At 69.2% G+C, this 21308-nt stretch overlaps 2 protein-coding genes across 2 annotated transcripts; one reads left to right on the top strand and one right to left on the bottom strand.

Annotated features, from left to right (window-relative positions):
• Positions 1–558: 558 nt before the first annotated feature.
• Positions 559–8623, bottom strand: TFAP4 (transcription factor AP-4). Its single transcript, XM_074919224.1, has 7 exons — positions 8461–8623; positions 4165–4330; positions 3539–3637; positions 2840–3010; positions 2413–2550; positions 874–1032; positions 559–767 (listed from the first exon to the last, which is right to left on the bottom strand). The coding sequence occupies exons 1-7, from the start codon at positions 8547–8549 to the stop codon at positions 573–575; spliced, it is 1017 nt and encodes a 338-aa protein (XP_074775325.1). The 5' UTR covers positions 8550–8623; the 3' UTR covers positions 559–572.
• Positions 8624–12181: 3558 nt separating this feature from the next.
• On the top strand, positions 12182–21026 carry GLIS2 (GLIS family zinc finger 2). Its single transcript, XM_074919553.1, has 6 exons — positions 12182–12642; positions 16804–17179; positions 17493–17669; positions 18129–18262; positions 18545–18663; positions 18794–21026. The coding sequence occupies exons 2-6, from the start codon at positions 16820–16822 to the stop codon at positions 19570–19572; spliced, it is 1569 nt and encodes a 522-aa protein (XP_074775654.1). The 5' UTR covers positions 12182–12642; positions 16804–16819; the 3' UTR covers positions 19573–21026.
• Positions 21027–21308: the final 282 nt, after the last annotated feature.

Below are 21308 nucleotides of genomic sequence, written 5' to 3'. Positions count from 1 at the left end.
AAGGGGTTTTCCATGCCCCACCGGGGGTGCAGGAGCCATGGTAGGGCTGGTTGTACCCCAAAGCCGGGGGTCCTTGTCCCGCCTTTGCTGCTGTGTCACTTGGTATCCCCCCCTGCTTAAAAACGAACATTTAATTAAAGAAAAACACAAAAGAGGAGGAAAAAACAAATTAAGATCCCAACCAAAGGCCCCGTCCCAAGGGAACGCCACCAGGAACACTGGGGCTGCTGCTGGCTTGGCAGGATTCCCCATGGGTCAGCGGAGGGTGTTGATAAAATAGAGTAGGGGGCTGCAACCCCCCTGTCCCTAACACCCCCCCACCACTGTCCCGCTGCACCCTGAGCCCCCCACGTCCCACTGTGGCCGCCCTCGAGCGCCTGCCCCCCCCGAGCCGCCCCCCCAGGAGCTGAAGGGTGACCTTTGCCTGCTTCTAGCACTCTGCTTTACAGTATTGGAAAAAGGTCATAAAAGAGACCCAAATCGCGTTGTATTTTTTAAAAATTTCACCATATTCTCTGACGTTTCCCCCCCCCCCGCCCCGGCTCCCCTCCCCGGCTGCTGGCCAGGGGGTGTCAGGGCAGCTCCCCGTCCCCCGAGGGCTCTTCTTTGCTCTGGTCCATGGAGTCACTGTCGTTGCCCTCGGTGTCAGAGGCGGTGTCGGAGGTGGAGGGCTCGGGGCACGCACGCGCCGGCGTCACAATGACAGCGCGTCTCTGCTCCTCTTCCTGCAGCTGCTTCTCCTGCGTCCCCTCGATGTGTTGGATCGCCTGCCGAGGGCAACCGGCCACCGTCAGCACATCAGGTCCCCCTGCTCTGACAGACCCGGAGGGGTTAGGGACCCCCCGCAGAACAGCACCCCAGTCCCACCCTTACCTGAACGATGGTGTCCAGGTTCTGCCGGGACGTGGAGACCGTATTGATGACCGAGGATGGGCCCATGGTGACCACGGTGACGTGATGGGAGGGAGGCGGTGCTGGAACGATCACGGTGGGGTGGTGGGTGGGCGCTGGGGGAGCATGTGATGGCAAGAGCTGGGGAGAGAAGCAGAACCCCCCCAGTCAGCAGCACCCTGGGCACAGTGGCGATGGGGAGAGCATCACACTTGTTTGCAGAGCCCAAACTCCTTCGAGGGCCCATAAAAGCTGAAGCTGCAGCTCAGCTGCTCCAGTTGACCTGTCCCGGATGGACACAAGAGGATGCCAGCTGAAAGCTGCTGTCACCTTAGCTTTGGCAGAGCAGAACACGAAGGATTCCCCCTAGCACGAACAGGGAAAGACTTGGGCTTTTAATCCAGGAGAGGCAAGTGCCAGCCCTCCCATCACCCCAACCTGCACAGCTGGGAACCCGCCGCACCCCTCGCAGATCCTCGTTAAAACAGCGGATGGGAAGATCCGCCCTAGCAGGAGGCTAAGGAAAGTTCACCTAAAAATAGGCTGAACTTCCCCGGGAGGCGGCCTGCAGCTCCACAGAAGCAGAAGGAGGGAGGAAGCTGGTTTGTCTCCCTCCCTTTGAAGTTCCCCAGGCCGGCGTGCCCCCGGGCTGAGCTGGAGGGCGGCAGCGAGCAAGGACCGTGCTGGCACCATGCTGCCTCCTCGCTGCTCCGGGCTGGCCTAAGGCTCCCCCCACCGTTGGCAAATCCGATTGTACCGAGGGAAAAGGCTGAAGGCTCCTGTCCCTGGAGTCCTGCCACTGCTGCTCAGCAGCACCACCTGCCAGCTTGCCCACTACCCTTTCCCAGCCTGGAGGGTGGCAGGGAGTGGTTTGGGGGTCCCCATAACTCAGCAGGTGACACACGGGGAGAGGTGAGGAGGGGTTGGGCTCCCCGTGCTGTGAACCACCCGCTCTGGCATGGGGAATGTCACCTGCACCAACCGCTGGCGGTGGTGCCATCGTGACTGCTGGCATCGCCCGCGGACGGGACGGGTGCCCATTCATTGCCTGAGGGCAAGGAAATGTGCCCTGCAGGAGCTGCTCCCCACCCAGTGCTGGCAGGAGGGAGCTGGGGGTGGCCACATCCAGCACCGCCCAGCGCAGCCTTGGAAGACACGGGCTAGCTAGCAACAAGCTGAATCCCTGCCTGCCAAAAGTGACCTTCCCTGGACAAATCCCTCTGCACTGGGACACAGGGCCGCTTAGAAGCCACCACAGCGTGGTCTAAGCCATGATCTCTGCCTAAAACATGGAGATGATCATGATCACAGCCCCCGCTGAGCACTGGAGGGGCCCATGCACTGACCCTTTCCCCATTCCCCGAGGGCTAGAGCTTTCCTGGGACTCTGTCTGACCCAGTGAGCCCGCGGGAGGTGCCAAGCACATCGCCTGGCTGTGATGCTCGGGGGTGGGAGGCTACCAGAGTGTCTCCATGGGCAGGCTACGGCCAGGGCGGGCTGGGACGGTGTCTGTGCACTCACCTGGGTTCGGATCTGCTGCTCGCGCTCTAGCTTCTCCTGGTGCAGCAACCTCACCTGCTCCTGCTGCTGCTGAAGCTGCACTTGCTGAGCGATCACCTTCAGCTTCTCGGGGTACATGTGGGCCTCCAGGGAGCGAACCTGCCAGCAGAGAGAGCCCCGACATCAGTGGGGAGCCCAGCCTGCTCCGAGCACAGCACCCCCCGATCCGCAGCCGTGGGCCATCCCCCTCCGTGGGCTGGACACAAGCAGAGCCAGGGAGCCCAGGGTCAGGCGTGGGGTGGAGGTGGCCAGAGCAGAAACCTGTTACACTGCAGCAGCACCAGTGTCCCCGGGGGGTCCGGCATGGCCACGGCACAGCCTGTGCACCACCAGCGCCACGTGCACAGGCACCAGCACCGCAGCTGGATCCGGCCCCACGCGGCCTCACCTGCTCCTCCAGCATCATGCGGACCGAGCGTTCCTTGTCCAGCTGCTGCCGGAGCTCGATCATCTCCCGCCGCAGATCCTCGGCCTTCTCGTCCTCCCAGATGTCCGGCGAGCCGATTCCCTCGTCTTTGTCCTCCGCCCGTCGCCGCTTCGGGGAGGAGCCGCTGAACTCCTGACGCAGGGACGCGGTGTCAGGGGACAGGTACCAGTTCCAATGCTCCCCCCTCCATCCAGACCGTGTCTGGGTGATGCCACTCCCTTGGCCGACCCCCAACACAGCTCCCTGCAGGGAAGTCTCCCTGGGGATGTGGGCAGGATGTGGGGTCAATGCCTGGGGACTGATGGGCTCCTGTGTGTGCCCGCCCTCCTGGTCCTCATCCCCCCCAAGCCTTGTGCAAACGTACTTCTCACACCGTAACACCCAGGACAGTTCAACCAGGAGCTGCCACTGGGCCATACCCCAACAGCCCAAATGGAAAATGGGGCCCCAGCTCTCCTCACCTGGGCAGATAAGGGATGCTGGGTTGAACAGAACTCCCTTGCCCTGCCAGGAGGGTGTGAAACATCTCCACTCCCCAGCTTATTAGGGCAGAGAGTCTCATCCTGATCCCAAGGAACAGTGACAACATCCCCTCCCCAGCCAGCCAGGACTGTCCCATCCTCTCCCGTCCCGTCCCTGGGGTGCGCAGGCAGGCGCTACCTGGATGAACCGCTTGAGCTGGGTGTTCTGCTGCAGTAGCCGAGTCTTCTCCTGCTCCAGGGAGAAGATGTACTCGGCCGTTTGCTGGAGGATGGCCGCCTGCGGAGAGCGGGGAGGGGCATGCTGAGGCAGGAGAGACTCCAGTGTCCCCCAAACCCCCCATACTGCTGAGCTCCCTCCCTGCCAGAAGGCAGCAGCACCGCTCCTTGCCCAGCCCTGGCATCTCCATTCAGGGTCTGCTTCACCCCCTCAAGTGTCCCATGGGATTTCCACCATGGCAAACCTCCAGTTCACCTGTCTCGGGAACTGGACCGGCTGCCAAGCGCTGCCTCCTCACCCCATTTTGCTCGGCAGCGGGAGAACCTCATCACCCAGGCGCAGGCCACCCTGCTCCTGGGGCGCTGGGTGCTGCCACATACACCTCGTCCTCACTGGGACACCAGGTTTGTGATGGACACCCCCTCCCAACTGAGGAAACCTCCACAGGAGAGACTGACTTTGCTGAATTAACATATGCAAATACACCCAATTATTCTTACTGCCAGACAAGCAAGCCTGAAAACCCCCACGTGCAGGACCGGCATCTGCATCCCGCATCGCCGCAGCCCCGGTGACATTCGGCTCACCTTGCTGAGCTTTTCCCCGTCCGTGTGTGGGATGAGGGTTTTCAGAGACTGGAAGCCAGCATTGATGCTCTGCATCCGCCGTCTCTCGTTGCTGTTGGCGATTTCCCTGCGTATCCGTCGCTCCTGGTCCCGCTGGGTCTCCGGAGTCAACGGTATGTTAGCCAAGCTGGGAGAGAGGCATGACATTAGGGAGGAAGGGGCTGCACCCCTTCCACCAGCTTGCCCCTGCCGTGTTCCCCCCTCGCTTTGCCGTGACAACGCCAAGTCACCAAAGGGATGGGAAACACAGAGAAGATGATGGCTGCAGCTCTGGCGAGCACAAAGTGGGTTGGTTGGCTTCTGCAGCCCCATATCCAAAGCTCTGGGGGATGCATCGAGCGAATGGCACCCCCCGCTGCTGCCCCCTGGCTCTGCCGGGCTTGGACACAAGTTGCCCCAAGCCAGCGCCAAGCCTGGGCAAGGGGAGCTGAGGGGAAGGCCAGGCACAGCGGGGACCCCCGGGCAGGCGAAGGAGGCTGCGGGCTGGCCGGCTGGGTCCCTGTGGGGCTAGCCGGCGTGTGTGGCCCCGGGAAGGCGGCTCCCTCCCTCCCTCTCGCCCTGCTGATGGCTTCCAGATGACAGCTCCCAGCAGAGAAGCCCCCATCCCACCCCAAGCCACAGCTCCTGCCTGCTTCCTGCCGCCGCCTCCTCGCTCCCCGCACCCTCACCCCGGAGATGGGCCGGGAAATGCCTCCCAGAGCCGGCGACGCCACCAGCAGCAAGCGAGAAGGGCAGCGGGGAGGGCTCCAGCTGGCCAAAGCCAACACCCATGGGTCCAGGGCACTGGCCCCCACAGCAAAGCCCACCACTGTGGGGGCCAGCTTCTTCCCCGAGACATCCCAGGGAGCAGGGCGGCTGAATCCTGGCAAGGGTTCTGGGTCGCAGGGATGGGGAGTCCACCAAGCAGTGGCCAGCACCAGCAATTAATAGCCGAGCGCCAGGGCAATAGCTGGCCATTACACCAAACCAACGTGACCAGCAGCCCCTGCCACGCTGCCAGCCATTTCACCTCCCCACTGCTGCCAAAAGCAGCTCTCGCCAAGGTGCACACGAGCACCCAACACCCAGTGGCTGCAAGTCAGGCCGCTGGCGCCAGGGATGCTGCAAGGCACCAAAGACTAAACACAACGGCCGGGCTGCTGGCGCGAGATGAGATAAGGCAGGCTTCAGCCTCTCTCCCAGGTGCCGAATGGCTCCAAGATGGGGAGACGGGACCGTCCCACCCAGCGCCTTGCCAACACCAGGCTGGAAAGCAAATCCTGGCATCCTGCCCTCCTGCCTTCCCGGTGAGGCCATGGAGGAACCACGGAGGTTTGGGAGTCCAGGGGTGGAAGCAGCCAGGTCAAGCCCTGCTCACAGCACCGCTGGGTGCCCAGGCAGCGCCCAGAGGCTCCCAGACCACCCAGCGCCTCTTGCAACCAGGAGACACACCATGACTACTCCGAGATACACGGGGAGGGAGAAAGATCCCAGCGCATCCCAAGGGGACAAGGAAGGATCCCAGCTCAGCCCAGGGGTATGAGGAAGGATCCCAGTGCATCCCAAGGGGAGAAGAAAAAAATCCCAGCTCAGCCCAGGGGGACAGGGAAGGATCCCAACTCATCCTGAAGGGATGCAGAAGGATCCCAGCTCAGCCCATGGGGTCAGGAAGATGTTTGTCCCCAGCTGCCAAGGCAGCGTCCCAGTGCAGGCTGGCGCTGGGTACTAAGCACTCACTGCACTGGATCCCTCCCATGCTGCTCCCATGGGTGCCTGGAGGGTGCAGGGAAGGGATGGGTGCTTGGGGGTCTGCCCCACTTGCAGGGAGCAGCTGCCTGCGGTGGGATCGTGGCACACGGCTCCCATCCGGCAGTGGCCATCACCCACCTCCCTGCTCCTGTCAAAAACCAGCCCCAAAACATGCTAAATCCCAGCAGGTCTAGGGGACGTTGTCCCTTTCTATGGGCAGGTCTGTCCCCGGTCCCTGCAGCGATGCCCGCTGAGGCCGGGGAGGTGGCTGGAGCACCTCTCTGGGATGTTGGACTGCCAGTTGTGGCCGCGCAAGGGGAATGGGCTGGAGAGGCCCAGGACCGGGCAGCACGGAAGCGGTTTCTTAAATACCAGGGAAGGAGGAAGAGCCTGCTTCCGCGCCGGCAGACCTCCCGCAACCTGCCCCAGCTGCTCTTCCTGGGAAGAGACCTGAGAAGTGACAACAAAATACAGAAAGGGGAAAAAAACCCCATGGATTCAGAAGCTGGCCTGGCACCCAGCACCACCAGGGATGGGGCAGGACAGAAGGAGGGAGAGCAGGTGGCACTCAATGGAGCCCTAGCACAGGAGAAAAGCCCCCGGGTGCCTCCAGCCTGGTGCTGCAGGATTTGGGTTGGGAGAGCAGAATTTGCTCCTTCCCACCCCAGTGGCACGGCAGCCCCAGGCACAGCCCGGCAGGGATGTCACACTCGCCTGGACCTCAAGGGAAACAAACCCAGGCAGGGGGGTTGGAGCCAGCCACGGCCACCACTGTCATCCTGCTTCTGCCTGGCGAGGAGGCTGGGGGCTCAGCGGGCCCATGGCAGATGTCCCGCTCTGCCCACTCGTGTCTGCCACTGCCTGCAACTAGTGCTGCAGTTTGCACTGGCGGGCAGGGAGGCACGGCCATGCAGGCAGGCCGCCCCAAGCAACTTGAGGTCACAGGCAGGGTGTCCCTGAGCTCGCAAGCAGAATATCCCCACGCTTGCACAGTCTCCCCAAGCTCGGAGCATCCCCAAGCTTGCACGAAGAGCATCCCCAAGCGCTCTCAGCGCGCAGGCAGGGTATGCCTGAGCTTGCAAGCAGGGTATAGCCAAGCTCACAGGCAGGCTGTCCCCCAGCACCCCCAGCTTGCAGGCAGGGCATCCCTGAGCTCGCAGGCAGGGCATCCCCCAGCTCCTGGAGATTGCAGGCAGGGTGTCCCGGAGCTCGGGCGCTGGAAAGGCAGCGAGGCTCCCCCGGAGCTCTGCCCCACGCCAGGGGTGGGTGTGGGGCCACGCAGCCCCCCAGCCCTGGGCGAGATGGCCGCATTTCCCTGCCCCAGGCGGTTGCCCTCCCACCCAGGCCACAAGCCCACGCCAGGCCACAGCCACCCGCAGGTGACCAACGTGAGGGACCCCCGTGAGGGCCGCCCCACCTCTGCGGGTCCCTGCCGCCCAGCTGCACCCCCCGGGCAGCCTCAGGTGTGGGCACCCCCCCCCGAGCACCACCGGGCACAGCCCCCCACCCCAAGGGAGCCCGCGGGGCAGGGGGGAAGTGGGGCAGGGGGGAGCCTGCGGGCTGGGGCAGGGTCGCCCCCCGTCGGGGCTGGGCCCGGAGGGGCGGGGGTTGCCCCGCAGGGCCCCAAGGGGCCTGGGCCGCCCCCCACGTGTAGCGGGGCCTGGCTGCCGAGGGCTGCCCCGCGGCGGGGCTGCGCCCCGGGGGGCTCGGGCTGCCCCACGGGGCCTCCACGGGCCCGGGCTGCCCCACGGGGCCCCTCGGGGCCCGCGCCGCCCCCCACGCGCGGCAGGGCCCGGCCGCTCAGGCCCGCCCCACGGCGGGGCAGGGCCCGGAGGGGGGATCCTGCACCGCCCCGCGGGTCGCGGCGCGCCGAGGGCCGGCCCCGCGTGGCCCCCAGGGGCCTGTGCCACCCCCCCGCCCCGCCGCCTCCCCACGCGTGGCGGGGGCCCGCCCGCCCGCCGCCTGCCCGCCAGGCCCCGCCGGCCCAGAGCAGCCCCGTGGCTTCGGCCCCATCCCCGGCCGGTGTGTGTGTGGGGGGTGTCCCCCGATCCGCCGGGGCTCCCCCCGCCGTGTCCCCGGGCTTTGTGCCGCCGCCTCCCCGCACTACATGTCCCGGCAGCCCCGGCCACGACCCGCCTCCTCCGGGAGGGCTGCAGAGTCACGGCCAGGCCCGGCAGTAAACACACACCCCCCCTCTCCACGCACACCCCGCCGGACCCCCCCACACCCCTTTAAACACCCCCCACCCTGTCCAAAAACCCACCCACACCCCCCGGGGGGGGGGGGGGAGGGCGAGCGGGCGGGCGGCGCCTCCCCCCTCCCGGCCACGCGTGGCCGCCCGGCCCCATGTGCGCGGCCGGGACCACGTGCGGGCGGTGGGGCTGCGGCGGCCGCGCTGCGCTCCCCCCCCTTGCCGCCCCGCCATCAGTTCACCCCCTCCCCAGAAAAAAAACTGAAAATGCCTTTTATTTTTTTTTTTTTCCGCTTTCCCCCCAGAGCCGGGGTCCCCCGTCGCCCCCGCGCCCCCACCTGCAGAGCCCGCCGATGACCTCCTTCTCGGATTTCCTGAAGTGCTGCAGGGACGGCACCTTCTGCGCCGGCACCATGAAGTACTCCATGCCGGGGCGGCGGGGGGGCGGCCGGGCCCGGCTCCGGCTCCGGCTCCGGCTCCGGCGGCCTCTGCCTGCGGCTCAAGGCGGGAAACAGCTGGTGCGAGCGCGGCGGCTCCCGCCCGCCCGCCCGCCGCCTCCCCCCGCCCGCCCCCGGCGGCGCCGCCTCCGCCAGCCACCGGCCCATGTAAACAAAGGACGGCGCGGGGAGGGGGGAAGGGAGAGGAGCCATCCCCGGCACCGGCCCCCACGCGGGGCTGGGGGGAGCTCCCCTGCCCCATCCTCTCCCGTCCCATCCCGCCCTGTCCTGAGCTGTCCTGTCCCCGTCCCATCCCGCCTCATCCCACCCTGCCCTAGCCCCATCCTACCCCATCCCATCCTGCCCTATCCTGACCCGTCTTGTCCCCATCCCATCCTATCCCATCCTGACCTGTCCCATCCCACCCGGCCCTGTCCACATCTGAGCCTATCCTACCCCATCCCATCCCATCCCGACCTGTCCTGTCCCCATCCCATCCTATCCTCACCCCGTCCTACCTCATCTTGTCCCATCCTGTCCTAGCCCCATCCTATCCCATCCCATTCTGGCCACTCTGTCCCCATCCCATCCCAGCCTATCCTTCCCTCTCCTGTTCCCCCACCCCATCCTGCCCTAGCCCCTTCCCATCCCATCCTGACCAGTCTTGTCCCCATCCCATCCTATCCCATTATGTTCTGTTCCCATCTCATCCTGCCCTAGCCCCTTCCCTTCCCCTTCCCCTTCCCATCTTGTCCCAATCCCATCCTAGCCCATCCTGTCTTGACCCCATCCCATCCTGACCTGTCCCCACCTGAGCCTATCCCATCCCATCCTGACCTGTCTTGTCCCCATCCCATCTGATCTTATCTCATCCTATCCTCACTTGTCTTGTTCTGATCCCATCCCATTCCATCCTGTCCAACCTCATCTGACCCTGTCCCAGCCCACCCACCCTGTCCTATTCCCATGCTGTCCTGCCTTATCCCTATCCTGTCCCATCTCATCCTGTCTTATCCCCATCCCATCTTATCCCACCCTATCCTGTCCCCATCCCATCCTGTTCCACCCTGTCCAACCTCATCTGATCCTATCCTATCCTATCCTATCCTATCCTATCCTATCCTATCCTATCCCATCCCACCCCATCCCACCCCATCCTATCCCATCCTATCCCATCCTATCCCATCCTATCCCATCCTATCCTATCCTATCCCATCCTATCCCATCCCACCCCATCCCACCCCATCCCACCCCATCCCACCCCATCCTATCCTATCCTATCCTATCCTATCCTATCCTATCCTATCCTATCCTATCCCATCCTATCCCATCCTATCCCATCCCACCCCATCCCACCCCATCCCACCCCATCCTATCCTATCCTATCCTATCCTATCCTATCCCATCCTATCCCATCCTATCCTATCCCATCCTATCCTATCCCATCCCATCCCATCCTATCCTATCCTATCCCTTCCTATCCTATCCTATCCTATCCTATCCTATCCTATCCTATCCTATCCTACCTCCAGCCCATCCTATCCCAGCCCATCCTATCCCAGCCCATCCTATCCTACCCCATCCTGGCCTCTCCTATCCCTGTCCCATCCTGTTCTACCCCATCTGATCCCAGCCCATCCCTGTCCCCAGCAGGGCCCGGCAGCCCCCGCTGCACCCCCTCCTCTGCCCCATGGCTGAGCCCCGACGGCTGCCACCGAGCCTGGCCCTGCCGTATGGGGGTGCTTGGGGGGGGCGGACACACGGGGCCTGTCAGGGGGCTCAGCGGGCTGCCAGGGGCCGGGGTGGGTCACAAGAGGCTTTGGGGGCTGGCAGGGGGCCACGGGGCTCTCATCAGCCTGGGGCCTCAGGGGTTTGGGGGTGACAGTGGCCACATAGTTGGTGGGGGGGTTGGGGGCTGGCAGGGGCCATGCGGGACCTCGGGGACCGCCCGGGCCCTGTGGGGGGGCTGCTCCATCCCAGCTTCCCCCTGGGTGAACCCCCCCAGTACTGCCTGCATGGGGCCGTGGCCAGCTGGGGCCACTGGCGTGGGGGCCACAGCGAGCCACCGAGGGCACGGGGGGCGCGGCCCGAAGCTGGCCTGGCACCGCGGGTGGGCGGGATCCGGCCCTGCAGAGCAGGGTGGGTGCCCCCCCTCGCCGAGCCCCCCCTCGCCGAGCCCCCCAGCCCAGCCCCGCTCCGGAGCTGGCAGGACAGGTTCTGCCTGGTCCCTGCCTGTCCCGGTCCCTGTGGGCCCCCTGCCCATCCCTCGGCGGGAGGCCTCGCTGCAGGGGGGGGGGGGGGGGCTGCGGCGTCCCCCACGGCATGGGGACGCCCGTGTCCCCCCACTGTGTCCCCCCCCGGGCTGGCAGCCAGCGCTCTGGCAGGGATCGCCCCAGGCCGTCGCATCGCCGGGCTGCAGCACGGGCAGTTGGCTGCGGGCCGGGGCTGGGGTGAAGGGACACCCCCCCACCCCCCCCCGGAGCACCCCACACCTGGCCCAGCAGCCCGAGGGGTCCCCGAAACCGCGCTGGCTGCTGTCCCTGCCTGCCTGCCTGCAGCAGGGGACAGGGGTGTCACTAGGGTGGGGGTCCCGTGCCCCAAAGCTGGGAGGACTTTGGGGCGGGGGGAGTGGGGTGACGCCGGTGGCCGGTGACGGGGGGGGGCCGAAGTGAGGCCAGGCCGAGGCCACTGAGCCACCCTGGGGCATGGCCACATATGTGTGCCCATCCCCACCCAGGCCACCACTGTGGGTGGCATTGAAGTGTCGTCGTCCCCCCCTCCCGCTCACAGTCCCCCAAGACACAGCTCAGACAGTTTCCATTTTTATCGGGGAGGGGCAGAGATTTCGGGGTTCACCCCCCCTCGCCCCCCCGGCCACCAGCCCAGGGAGGAGGGGTCACTGCTGGGGACACAGCAGCTCCCCGTCATAAAACCCCACGGGTGGGGTGTGGCTTCAACACCGGCGGAGAGAGTTCTGCCCCCCCCCCGCCCCCCCATTTTGTGGCAGGAGTGTCAGGGTCCCACCTCGCCCTCAAAAAAACCCACGGGTGGGGTGTGACTTCAGCCGACGGTGTGGGACAGTGCTACGCGCCCCCCCGTGTTCCCCCCCCCCCTTTTTGTGGCGGGGCTGTTGAGGACAGAGCAGCTGCGGCCCCCTTCCCCGCAGAATCCCCGCAGGTGGGGCGTGCCCGCGGCCACCCGCGCGGGACAGTGTGTCCCCCCCCGCGGGCCCCGGGGAGGGAGTCCCCCCCCCGGTGAGGCTGCAGCATCCGGGCCGGCCCCGCCACATCCTGCCGCCGGAAGGAGCCGCGGCCCCGGCGCCCCGGGACAACCCCCCCGGGGGTGACGTCATGCGGAGGCCCCCGCCAGGCGTGACGCCAGCCGCGCTCTGTGACGTCACGCGGCGGGCGGGCGGCGCCGCTCCTGCGGGGAGGGGGATCCCCCCCCCCCCCCCGGTGTGACCCCCACCGCCCTCCCGCCGGCCCCGGTGCGGGGGGGGGGGGGAAGAGGCCGCTCCGGTGGGCACCGCCCCCGCTTCCTGCGCCGCCGCCGCCGGGGGTCCCCCCGCCCCCGCCCCGCCACGTCCCCCGGGGGGGGGACACGGACACACCCGGGGCGAAGCGGGGGGGGCTCTCGGCTCTGCCGCAGCGCCGGGGTGACCTTGCGCGGGGGGTGTCCCCCCGTGTCCGTGCGTGTGTCCCCCCCACGGGGCGGGGCTCCCCCACCCTCCCTCGCTCCCCGGTGCCCCCCCGCCGTGCCCCCCGGTGCCCCCCGCGGCGGGGAGGGGCCGGCCCCGGCCCCCGCCCAGCTCCCGCCCGCAGCCGGGGCCGGGCCGGTCGGTGCGGGGCGGCCATAAATCACGGCGGGCAGAGCCCCCGCCCCGCCGCCGCCCTCCGCCGCCGCCGCCCGGGGGACCGGGGAGGGGGGGGGCAGAGCCCCGCCGCCGCCGCCGCCGCCCCCGCCCCCAGCCCCTGCAGATGTGGCGGAGCGGCCCGGCGGCCCGGCAGCGGGGGGGCCCGCTCCGCCAAGCCCCGCTCCCCGCCCCGCTCCCCGCCCGCCGCCGGCGCTGAGCCCCCGCCGCAGGTACGGTCGCGCACCGGGGACCGGCGCTTTGTCGCGCCGCCGCGCCCGCGGCGGAGGAGGGAGGCGGGGGGGGGGAGGAGAAGGAGGGGGAGGATGCTGTCACCGGCGGGGGGGGGGGTACACCCTCCCGAGAAGCCCCTTCCCCGCCCCGCGGGAGCTCCGGGAGCCTGCCCCGGGGGGTGCGGGGGGGTCCCTTGGCTCGGCACCTGCAGCCCCCCCCCCCCGCTGTGGGGAGCGGTTAGGGGAGGGACGGGGGGGACGTGTCCCCTCTGCAGCCCCGGGGCACTGCGGGGGGGAAGGGGGGAGGCGGTAGGAGCGCGCGGCTCCCTGGGGGGCACAGGGTGGGTGTGGGGGTCGTGCAGAGAGTGGACCCCCCACTGCCCGGTGGGTGCCAGGGGGGTGGCTGTCACCCGCTGTCCCCCCGCACCCAGGGCGGGTGTCCTGACCTTGGCCGGGGGGGGGGGGGGGGGGGGGCTGCGGCGGGGACGTGCTTGGTGGCTCTGCCTGGCCGCAGGGCCCCCCCCCGGGGACCCACCAGTGTCCCCACGGTGTGGGGAGGGCAAAGCGGTGGCTTTGGCCATCGGTCACTGGTCACCCCCGTCCCCATCACGGGGGAGCTGCCAGTCCTGTGGCCTCGTGGGGCTGAGGTGTGGGGTGGCCGAGCCCTGGCTGTGCCAGCAGGGGGGGTTTTGGGGGGGTCCAGCCGGGGTGACCCCCACCCTGAGGTGCCAGCAGTGGGGGCCAAGGGCTGCCACAAATTGTCCCCAGGTACTGCTGCAGGGGCTTGTCCCCTGCCCCGTATGGAGAAAACCCTCTGCAAGCAGCCACCTCCCCTTCCCCACGCCTTTGTGTCACCCTGCTGTGACCACCTCCCCTAACCCGAGGTCCCCATGTTCCCCCCCCGGGCCCCTGCTGCTGCCGTGCCCGAGGGTCTAATCCTCTGGGTGTCTGGGGACCAGCCCCGCTCCAGTCCCCGCGGGGTCCGGCCGTGTCCCCAGGCAGAGGTGGCAGGGTGTGTGCTGCTGGGGGCACCGCCGTGGGGCTGCTCCCAGGGGAGGGGGCTGGTCTCAGCCCCCTGCCGGGGTCCCCACAGCCACCACGCGCCCGGGAAGGGGGGGACCATGGCACCGGCCTCAGCTCGGGGACCAGGGCCACGGCCACTCCTGGGGACACCTCTGGGGGCCGCCATCTGCCGGGGCAGTGGGTGCTGGGGGGGGACGGTGACAAGCTGGAGCCACCAGCAGGACGTGGCCCCCCCTCCCAGCCCCGGCGGGCACCCGCGGGCTCCGGTGAGGAGCGGCAGTGCCAGCACCGTCCGCGGCGGGACTAGAAGGGATGGGGGGGTCCCACGGTGGCCCATGTCCTGCCAGCAGTTGTGGGAACAGTGACTCGGGGAGCAGGGCCAGATCCTGCCAGCCCACCCCTGCCACCTCGGCGCGGGGGGCTCTGGGGGCTGCCCGGCCTTGGCGGCGGTGCCAGCCCTACCAAGTGCCGGCAGCGCCGTGCCGCCGCGGTGGGGGGGGGCTGTGCCCTGCCTGCCTGCCCGCAGCGCTGGCACCGCTCCCAGCTCGCCAAGCCCCAGGGTCACTGTCCCCTCCTGGGGCGATGTGGGCCCGGTGTTGGTGTCCCCTCGCTGCCACCATCCCTGAGCCCACCGTGCCGCCGGGAAGTCTCTGCCCCGCAGCTCACCCCCCCCCCCCGCGCCCGCGCTATTCCTGGCGGGTTTTGTGCTGCAGCTGGGGCCGGGGGAGGGGGGGGACACCCCAGCCATGCCAGCAGCGGGATGGCGCGGAGAGCTGGCACCCCGCCGGCCGCTCCGGGGTCACCCCGGGTCCCCCAGCCACGCCAGCAGACTGGGCAGCGTGGGGGGCCGGGGGGACCCCAGCCTGGCTGGAGGAGCTGGGGGGGGGGCTCCCCCCACACCCGGGCTTTGTCCCAGCAGCCCCCACCCGGACTGGGAAGCCCCTGGGCCCAGCGCCGCGCTGGACTGGTTTGAACTGGCACGGCGGGGGGGGGCTCGCTGGGCGGCCGGAGGGGAAGCTGGGCCGGGCTGGGCTGGCAGCGCCTGGCGCGGGCAAGAGAGGCCTTGGGGGGGGAGCAGGCAGGAGCAGGCAGGGGCCTCGCGCGGGGGCCGCAGGTGCTGGGGCAGCGGGGGCGTCCGGCCAAGCCACCGCGGGGCTCGTCCCCGTCCCCATCCCGGCGGGGCCCCCACGGCGCCCCGGCTGCGCGCGGGGCCGGTTCCCAGGAGCGCCGGCGGCGGCGGGGCCGCGTGGTTTGGCAACTGCCGCGGGAGCCGCGGCGTCACCGGCTGGAGGCCCCTTTCCCACCCACCCTGGCCGTGGTGCCCCCGCCCAGCACCGCCTGTCCCGGGACCCCCCCAAATTCCGGACCCTGGGGACACGGCCACCATGGCAGGACCAGCCCTGACGCCTTGCCCGGCCCCCCCCGTGGGACCCCCGTCCCTGGGGGTGCTGCCCGGGCCCTGTCCCGCTTCCTCGGCTGGGGTCCCGCTCCCACACCCCAGCTGTGGGGTCCTGCCGCCCGTCTGTCTGTCCTCGAGCCGTGCCACCAGGCTGTGGGGGACACGGGGGGTGGCTGGAGCCCAAGAACCATGGGGGGCTCGGGGCAAGGACCCCCTACGGGGCTAGCCCTGCTGTGGGGTGCAGGGCGAGGACCCCCCTGGAGGGCAGGGACCCTGCTGTGGGGCAGGCCCCATGGCCGTGGGGGCTCAGGAGGGTGGCTCTGCCACGAGGGATGGGGCCCTACTGTGGGGCAGGCCCCACAGCTATGGGGGGGGTGGGGGCTCAGGCAGGGACCCCCTATTGGAGAGGAAGGGACCCCGCTACGGGGCAGGCCCCATGGCCACCGGGGGGGCGCTTAGGGAGATGTTCCCCCCCGCAGGGCAGGAGAGGCTGCTGTGGGGCAGCTCCTCCCACCATGGGAGCCTGGGACAGGGACCCCCGTGGGGCCGGCCCCACGGCCAGGACGGGGGCACCGCTGCCGTGGGGGGGTGCAGGCGGGGGGTCCCCCGCCCCGCCGGCCGGGCCCCACGCCCCCCGCGGCTCCTCCGCATTCCTCAGCGTCTGAGCCGGGCTGGACCCCTGCCAGCGCAGGGGGGCCCTGCCGGCGGGGCAGGGCGGGGGCCGGGCCCCCCGGGGCGGGGTGGGGTGGGGATTGGGGGGCCCCCGCTGCCACGTGTGCTGGGTGCGCCGTGCCCCCCCGCCCCCCCGACACGGCCCCTCGGCCACCCCCACCCTGCCTCGGGCGATGCGGGTGGCCACGGGGGGGGGGTGGGGGGGCACAACCAGGGGACCGGATCGGTGCCGCCGCGGGTCAGGCTCGGGTGCTCACTCCTGCACTGAGCTGCCTGTCCTCAGCCGCCTGCCAGATGTGTGGCGGCCGAACTGGGGGGGCGCAGTTTTGGTGAGGAGACGGGGGTGGGGATGGGGGGGTGGCCTGGCACTGCGGAGCTGTCAGCCTGGGGACAGTGGCGGGGGGAGGTTTGGGGTCCCCCACCACGTCCTGGGCAGTGGGGGGTGGTTGCAGGCAGCGGCCGTGCCGTGCCGAGCGGCAGGCAGCCCCTGCCCGGCCCCGGCAGGCAGCGGCGTTGGCCGGCGGGGAAGGGGCCCCGGCGGGGGAGGAAGCTCTGCCGCCTCCGGGGCTGGGGCCAGCGGGCTCGGCCGCCCCGGTCACCGCCGGGCTGGTGGCCGCCACCGCCCTCCTCTGCCGCTGGGAAAGGCCTCGCTGGGGCAGGCCCGTGGGGATGGACAGACCGACGGACGGGGGGGGCAGAACGGGGACACCGCGGGTGCCTGGGGGATTTGGCAGTGCCCGGCAAGGTTTGGTAGTCGGCCAAGGGGCTGTGCCAGCCCCCGGGGGTTGGCGACACGGAGTGGACACGCTGGGGACACCGAGGGGCCGCGGGGGCCGGTGGGGGGGGGCCCTGATGCAGTGCCCTGCCCTTTGCCCGCCGCGGGAGGGGGCCGCGGCAGGGTGGCTGGAAGGGACGGCATGGTCCCCGTGCCAGCACCACAGCCGGGGCACCCGCTCAGCCTCCGGCCCAGAGCAGAGACCGGCATCGCCGTGGGGCCGGGCTGGGGCGATGCTTCAGGTGGCAGTGGTGCCCCCACCCCTGCAGTGACCCCCGCGTGTCCCCCGCAGCACCTGCCCCGGCACCATGCATTCGCTGGAGGAGCCACTGGACCTCAAGCTGAGCATCTCCAAGCTGCGAGCTGCCAGGGAGAAGCGGGGTCCCCCCGGCCCCCGACCCCGCGGTGCCCAGCGCCTGGACACCCCGCCGGCCGGGGATGGCCGAGGGGGGAGCCGGGGGGGTCGGCGGGCTGTGCCAGCCTCACCGTCGCCCGGCCTCCTGGCACACTCCAGGCTGGTGGAGCCGCGGGACGGGCGCTTCCCGGCCATGCCGGTGGTGGACCTCAGCCTCTCGCCCCACTCCGGTGGGGAGTCGCCGGCCGGCAGCGCCTCACTCTCCCCCGAGCGCCAGGGCAGCGGGGACCTGCCCGGCCCCCTCACCCCCCACGTAAGTACGGCTGCATGCCCCCCGTGAGGTGTCCCCAGCGAAGGGGACTGTGCCTGGGACGGTGCTCCCGACCTCGGCAGCGTGCCCGGTGCTGCCGGTGACACAGTCCCCAGTGTGTACACACACCCTGGGGTCAGTGTCCCGCCTGACCCCCTCCCCACCCCCCATGCCCCCTGACCCCAGCAGCACTCCCAGGGTGGCTTCTGGGGGGCAGTGGGGTGTTCGGGGGGGGGGGGGGGGGGCTATGGGGTCTCTGGGAGTCTCTATCTGACTTGGCCCCATTCCCCACCGCCCACCCTGGGCTCTGCTCCAGGATTTCCAGTCCCTGCGCTACATCGACGGCCTCCCCAGCTCCTTTCAGTTCTTCCTGCCACTGGGGGCAGGGGGGGCCCTGCACCTGCCCCCCGCTGCCTTCCTGCCCCCCAGCAAGGAGAAACGCCTCCCCACTGAGCTGCCCTTGCCCAAGCAGCTCGTCTGCCGCTGGTCCAAGGTCAGCAGGGAGGGCTGGGGGGGCGATGGGGGCCTGGGAGGTTATGGGGCTGGGGGTGGTGATGGGGGGCTAGGAGACCACATAAGGGCATTGAGAGGATGGGGGGAGGGGTATGGGGGCATGCAGGAGCATTTTGGGCTGGGAGAGGGGTTGTGGGGCTGGAAGGCCAGGGCAGAGCTTTATGGGGGGGATATGGGTCATGGGGGGCAAGCCCAGTTTGGGGCTGGAGGGGGGTGACGGGGAGCTGGGGGTCTGTGCAGAGATGCTGTGGGGGTGATGTGGGGCTGAGGGATCATACAAAGGGCCGTTTCCATCTCCCCAGATGCTGGTGGTGCTGCACATGGGGTACGGGTGGGAGCTGGGGTGGGGATGAGGGACAGGGGCTGGCCCTGGTGGGGGTCCTGACCCCCCCTGTGCCCACCCTGCCGTGCCCCCTCACCCCCAGCCTCCTGCCCACAGTGCAACCAGTTCTTTGACCTCCTGCAAGACCTGGTGGACCACGTCAATGACTTCCATGTCAAACCCGAGAAGGACGCGGGGTACTGCTGCCACTGGGAGGGCTGCGCCCGCCATGGCAGGGGCTTCAATGCCAGGTAGGTAGGGGGGCCTCCGGGCACCAGCGGGGGGGCTCCAGGCTCCCTGGGGGGCTGCTCTGAGTCACTGTGAGGAGACAGGAGCCCCGCACTGGGGGCTCTGCAGAGGGAGGTCTCCAGCCAGCCAGCCCTTCAGCATGGGGTGCAAGGTCCTGGGGGGGGCTGAATGACCAGACAGGACATCTGTCCCTGTCCCCCCACCCCACAGCCAGGGCACAGGGCCAAGGAGATGGCCTGGGGGCCAGGGCTGACCCCCCTCTGACAGCCCCCCGACCCTGGCAGGTACAAGATGCTGATCCACATCCGGACGCACACCAACGAGAAGCCACATCGCTGCCCCACCTGCAACAAGAGCTTCTCCCGCCTGGAGAACCTGAAAATCCACAACCGCTCGCACACAGGTCAGCGCCCGCCACCGTGCTCGCTGGGGGGAGCGGGGAGGCTCGTGGCCAGGGCGGGGGAAATGGACACCGGGGATGCGGCAGACCCGGCTGTGCCCCCCGGCAGACCCGGCACTGTGCCATCCCGCAGGCGAGAAGCCCTACATCTGCCCCTACGAAGGCTGCAACAAGCGTTACTCCAACTCCAGCGACCGCTTCAAGCACACCCGCACCCACTACGTGGAGAAACCCTACTCCTGCAAGATGCCGGGCTGCCACAAGCGCTACACCGACCCCAGCTCCCTCCGCAAGCACATCAAAGCCCACGGCCATTTTGTCTCCCCTGAGCACCCGGAGATGCTCAAGGTCCACCCGCCTCCCAAAACTCCCCTGGGTTCGGCAGAGGTGCCCTACGTTAACGGGGCACAGCTTGTGATCCCCAACCCCGCCGCCCTCTTTGCTCCCCCGGGGCTGCCGGCGTTGCCCATCCCTTTGGCGCCGGCACCGCTCGACCTCAGCGCCCTGGGCTGCGGGGCTGCCGGCGCCCTGCCTGGCCCCATCCTGCCCCTCAACGGAGGCCCCTTGAACTTGGCCAAGAGCCCGTTGCTGCCCTCGCCCTTTGCGGCCGGGCTGGGCCTGCCCGTCATGTCGCTGCTGGCCGGCGGGGCCAAGGCCGAGGGGGAAAAGGGCAGCGGGGCTGAGGGGCGACTGCCCAAGGCGGGCAAGGGGCTGGAGAGCCGGAAGGAGAGGGGCGAAAGGACGGAGCTGGGGCGGCCGCGGGCCCCCCCTGAGAGCCTGGCGCTGCTGCCGGGGGCCGTGCTCGACCTCTCGGCTGGCGTCAGCTCGGGGGGCAGCCCTGAGGCGCTGCCGCCCGGCTGGGTGCTCATCCCCCCCGGCTCCCTGCTGCTCAAACCCGCCACGGTGAATTGAGGGGCCCGACGATGCCCGGGGCCGGCTGCCGGCCCGGCGGGCAGATCCCGCTCCCTGGGGATGGGGGGGCATCGCCCTCTCCTCTCCCCTGCAGCCCCCCCCAGGGCCTCGCTCGTGCTTTTAACCGTCACGAAAGAAGAACGGACTCTTCTGAGAAAAGCAATAATCCCTCGGCGGCTGGAGCCGGCTGCGACCCCGTGCCGGGGACAGCCCTGGGGCAGGCGAGGGCATGGGGTGTCCCTCTGCACCCCCCACGACCTGGGCAGCCGGATACGCCGCTATTTATTTCTCAACCAGCGCCCTGCTCTGACAGGGTCCCGCTTGGGCTCATCTGCTGCCGCCGACTCGGCGTCTCCCTGCCCAAGGCCTCGGCACCGCCAGTGCTGGCGTGGGGTGCTGCAGCCCCCGGCCTCCCACCGCAGTGACAGCGGGGTGACAGCTCGGGGACCGACCGCTCCCGCAGCCCTGAGCTGTGCCCAGCCGTGCTGTCCAACCCCGCCTGGACCGCACGGCTGCAAGCAGCACCACGGCCACGGCACATCTGTGCCGGGCCCAGCTGGCTGGGCACACACCGGCCCGGTGCCCGCCCGCACCCCTCCCGCTCTGCGGCTGCCCTCGTCCCCCGCCGCCTCCCCGGCCCTCCCCGTGACAAGGCACACGGCCGCGTGTGCCGCTCGCCACGCCGGCTCCGCGCCGGGGCAGAGCCACCCTGTTTAGCTACTATGTTCATACCTAACCATGTACCGCGAGCGCATGCAGGCAGCAGGCAGCGCGGGCAGGACTCGGGCATTGGCACCGGCTGGTGGGGTGCCCCCAGCGAGCTTCCCTGATGAGCCCCCCCAGGCCACAGGGCAGCGTTGGGGTGGGCAGGATGCTGCTGCAGTGCCAGGAGCAGGCAGCATGCCCGGCCTCTGCGCGGGCAGCGCTCGGAGCCCACCCCCCACCCAGCACACGTTGGGGGTCCCGCGTACCTCCTGCTGCCGGGCAGGACCCCCGCCCATGGCTTTCTCTGAACCGGTGTGTGTGGGGGGGTCTCCCCCATCCTGCCCCCTCCCCATTGGAAGGAGCCCCCGGCCGCACGCGCCCCACGGGGAGCCGGTCTCCCTGCCCTCACCCTCCTGGGGCCGGGGCGCGGCGGCCGCCCAGCGCTGCCACAGCCCCAGCATGGCCGCGGGCCATCGACCAGGCCGCCCCGGCCGGTGTACGGTGTACGTCTCCTTGCTCCTTTGTCGGTTTGTTGTTGCACATTCCAGGACATCAGTATTTTAACGGTTTCGAAGTGCCTTTCTATCGTAGTTTCTGGGTTGTTTTTATTTTCCTCCTGTTGGGCTCCATCGCTGTTAGCATAGCGTTTAAGGACTGCAGAAGTAAGAGATAAGCTAACGACTATAACACTATATTCCTCCAGGGGAGAGGAAGTTTATTAAGAAAACAATAAAGTGAAGTTGAAGTAAGTTCCTGTTTCAGTTCATGACCGTGGTGATGGTGGCAAGGAGCCCATGGTGGGGGCAGAGGGGTGCTGGAGGTGAAGGGCACGATGGCGGGGGCACAGCTGGCTCTGCCCAGTGCCCCGGCAGGTCCCCACAGGCAGGTCCCGCTCAGGCAGCCCCAGCACTGGTGAAGCCCCAGGACAAGCCACACGGCCCCTCACCCCAACCCTGGAGCCATCCCGACTGCCCACCCAGGGTGGGAGAAGGGTAACGGCACAGAGCTCCCGGCACTCCCAGGGTACGGAG

The sequence above is a fragment of the Athene noctua genome, chromosome 15, assembly GCF_965140245.1.
Source record: "Athene noctua chromosome 15, bAthNoc1.hap1.1, whole genome shotgun sequence".
NCBI lineage: Eukaryota > Metazoa > Chordata > Aves > Strigiformes > Strigidae > Athene > Athene noctua.
This window is presented reverse-complemented; position numbering and strand designations above follow the sequence as displayed.

Coding starts and splice junctions, on each gene's coding strand:
- TFAP4 (XM_074919224.1), bottom strand. CDS start 8,549: ATGGAGTACTTCATGGTGCCGGCGCAGAAGGTGCCGTCCCTGCAGCAC. Junction 2,551..2,839: donor GCATGATGCTGGAGGAGCAG/GTGAGGCCGCGT, acceptor CTCTGCTGGCAG/GTTCGCTCCCTGGAGGCCCA. Junction 1,033..2,412: donor AGCAGCAGATCCGAACCCAG/GTGAGTGCACAG, acceptor TTCTCTCCCCAG/CTCTTGCCATCACATGCTCC.
- GLIS2 (XM_074919553.1), top strand. CDS start 16,820: ATGCATTCGCTGGAGGAGCCACTGGACCTCAAGCTGAGCATCTCCAAG. Junction 18,263..18,544: donor GGCAGGGGCTTCAATGCCAG/GTAGGTAGGGGG, acceptor CGACCCTGGCAG/GTACAAGATGCTGATCCACA. Junction 18,664..18,793: donor CCACAACCGCTCGCACACAG/GTCAGCGCCCGC, acceptor GCCATCCCGCAG/GCGAGAAGCCCTACATCTGC.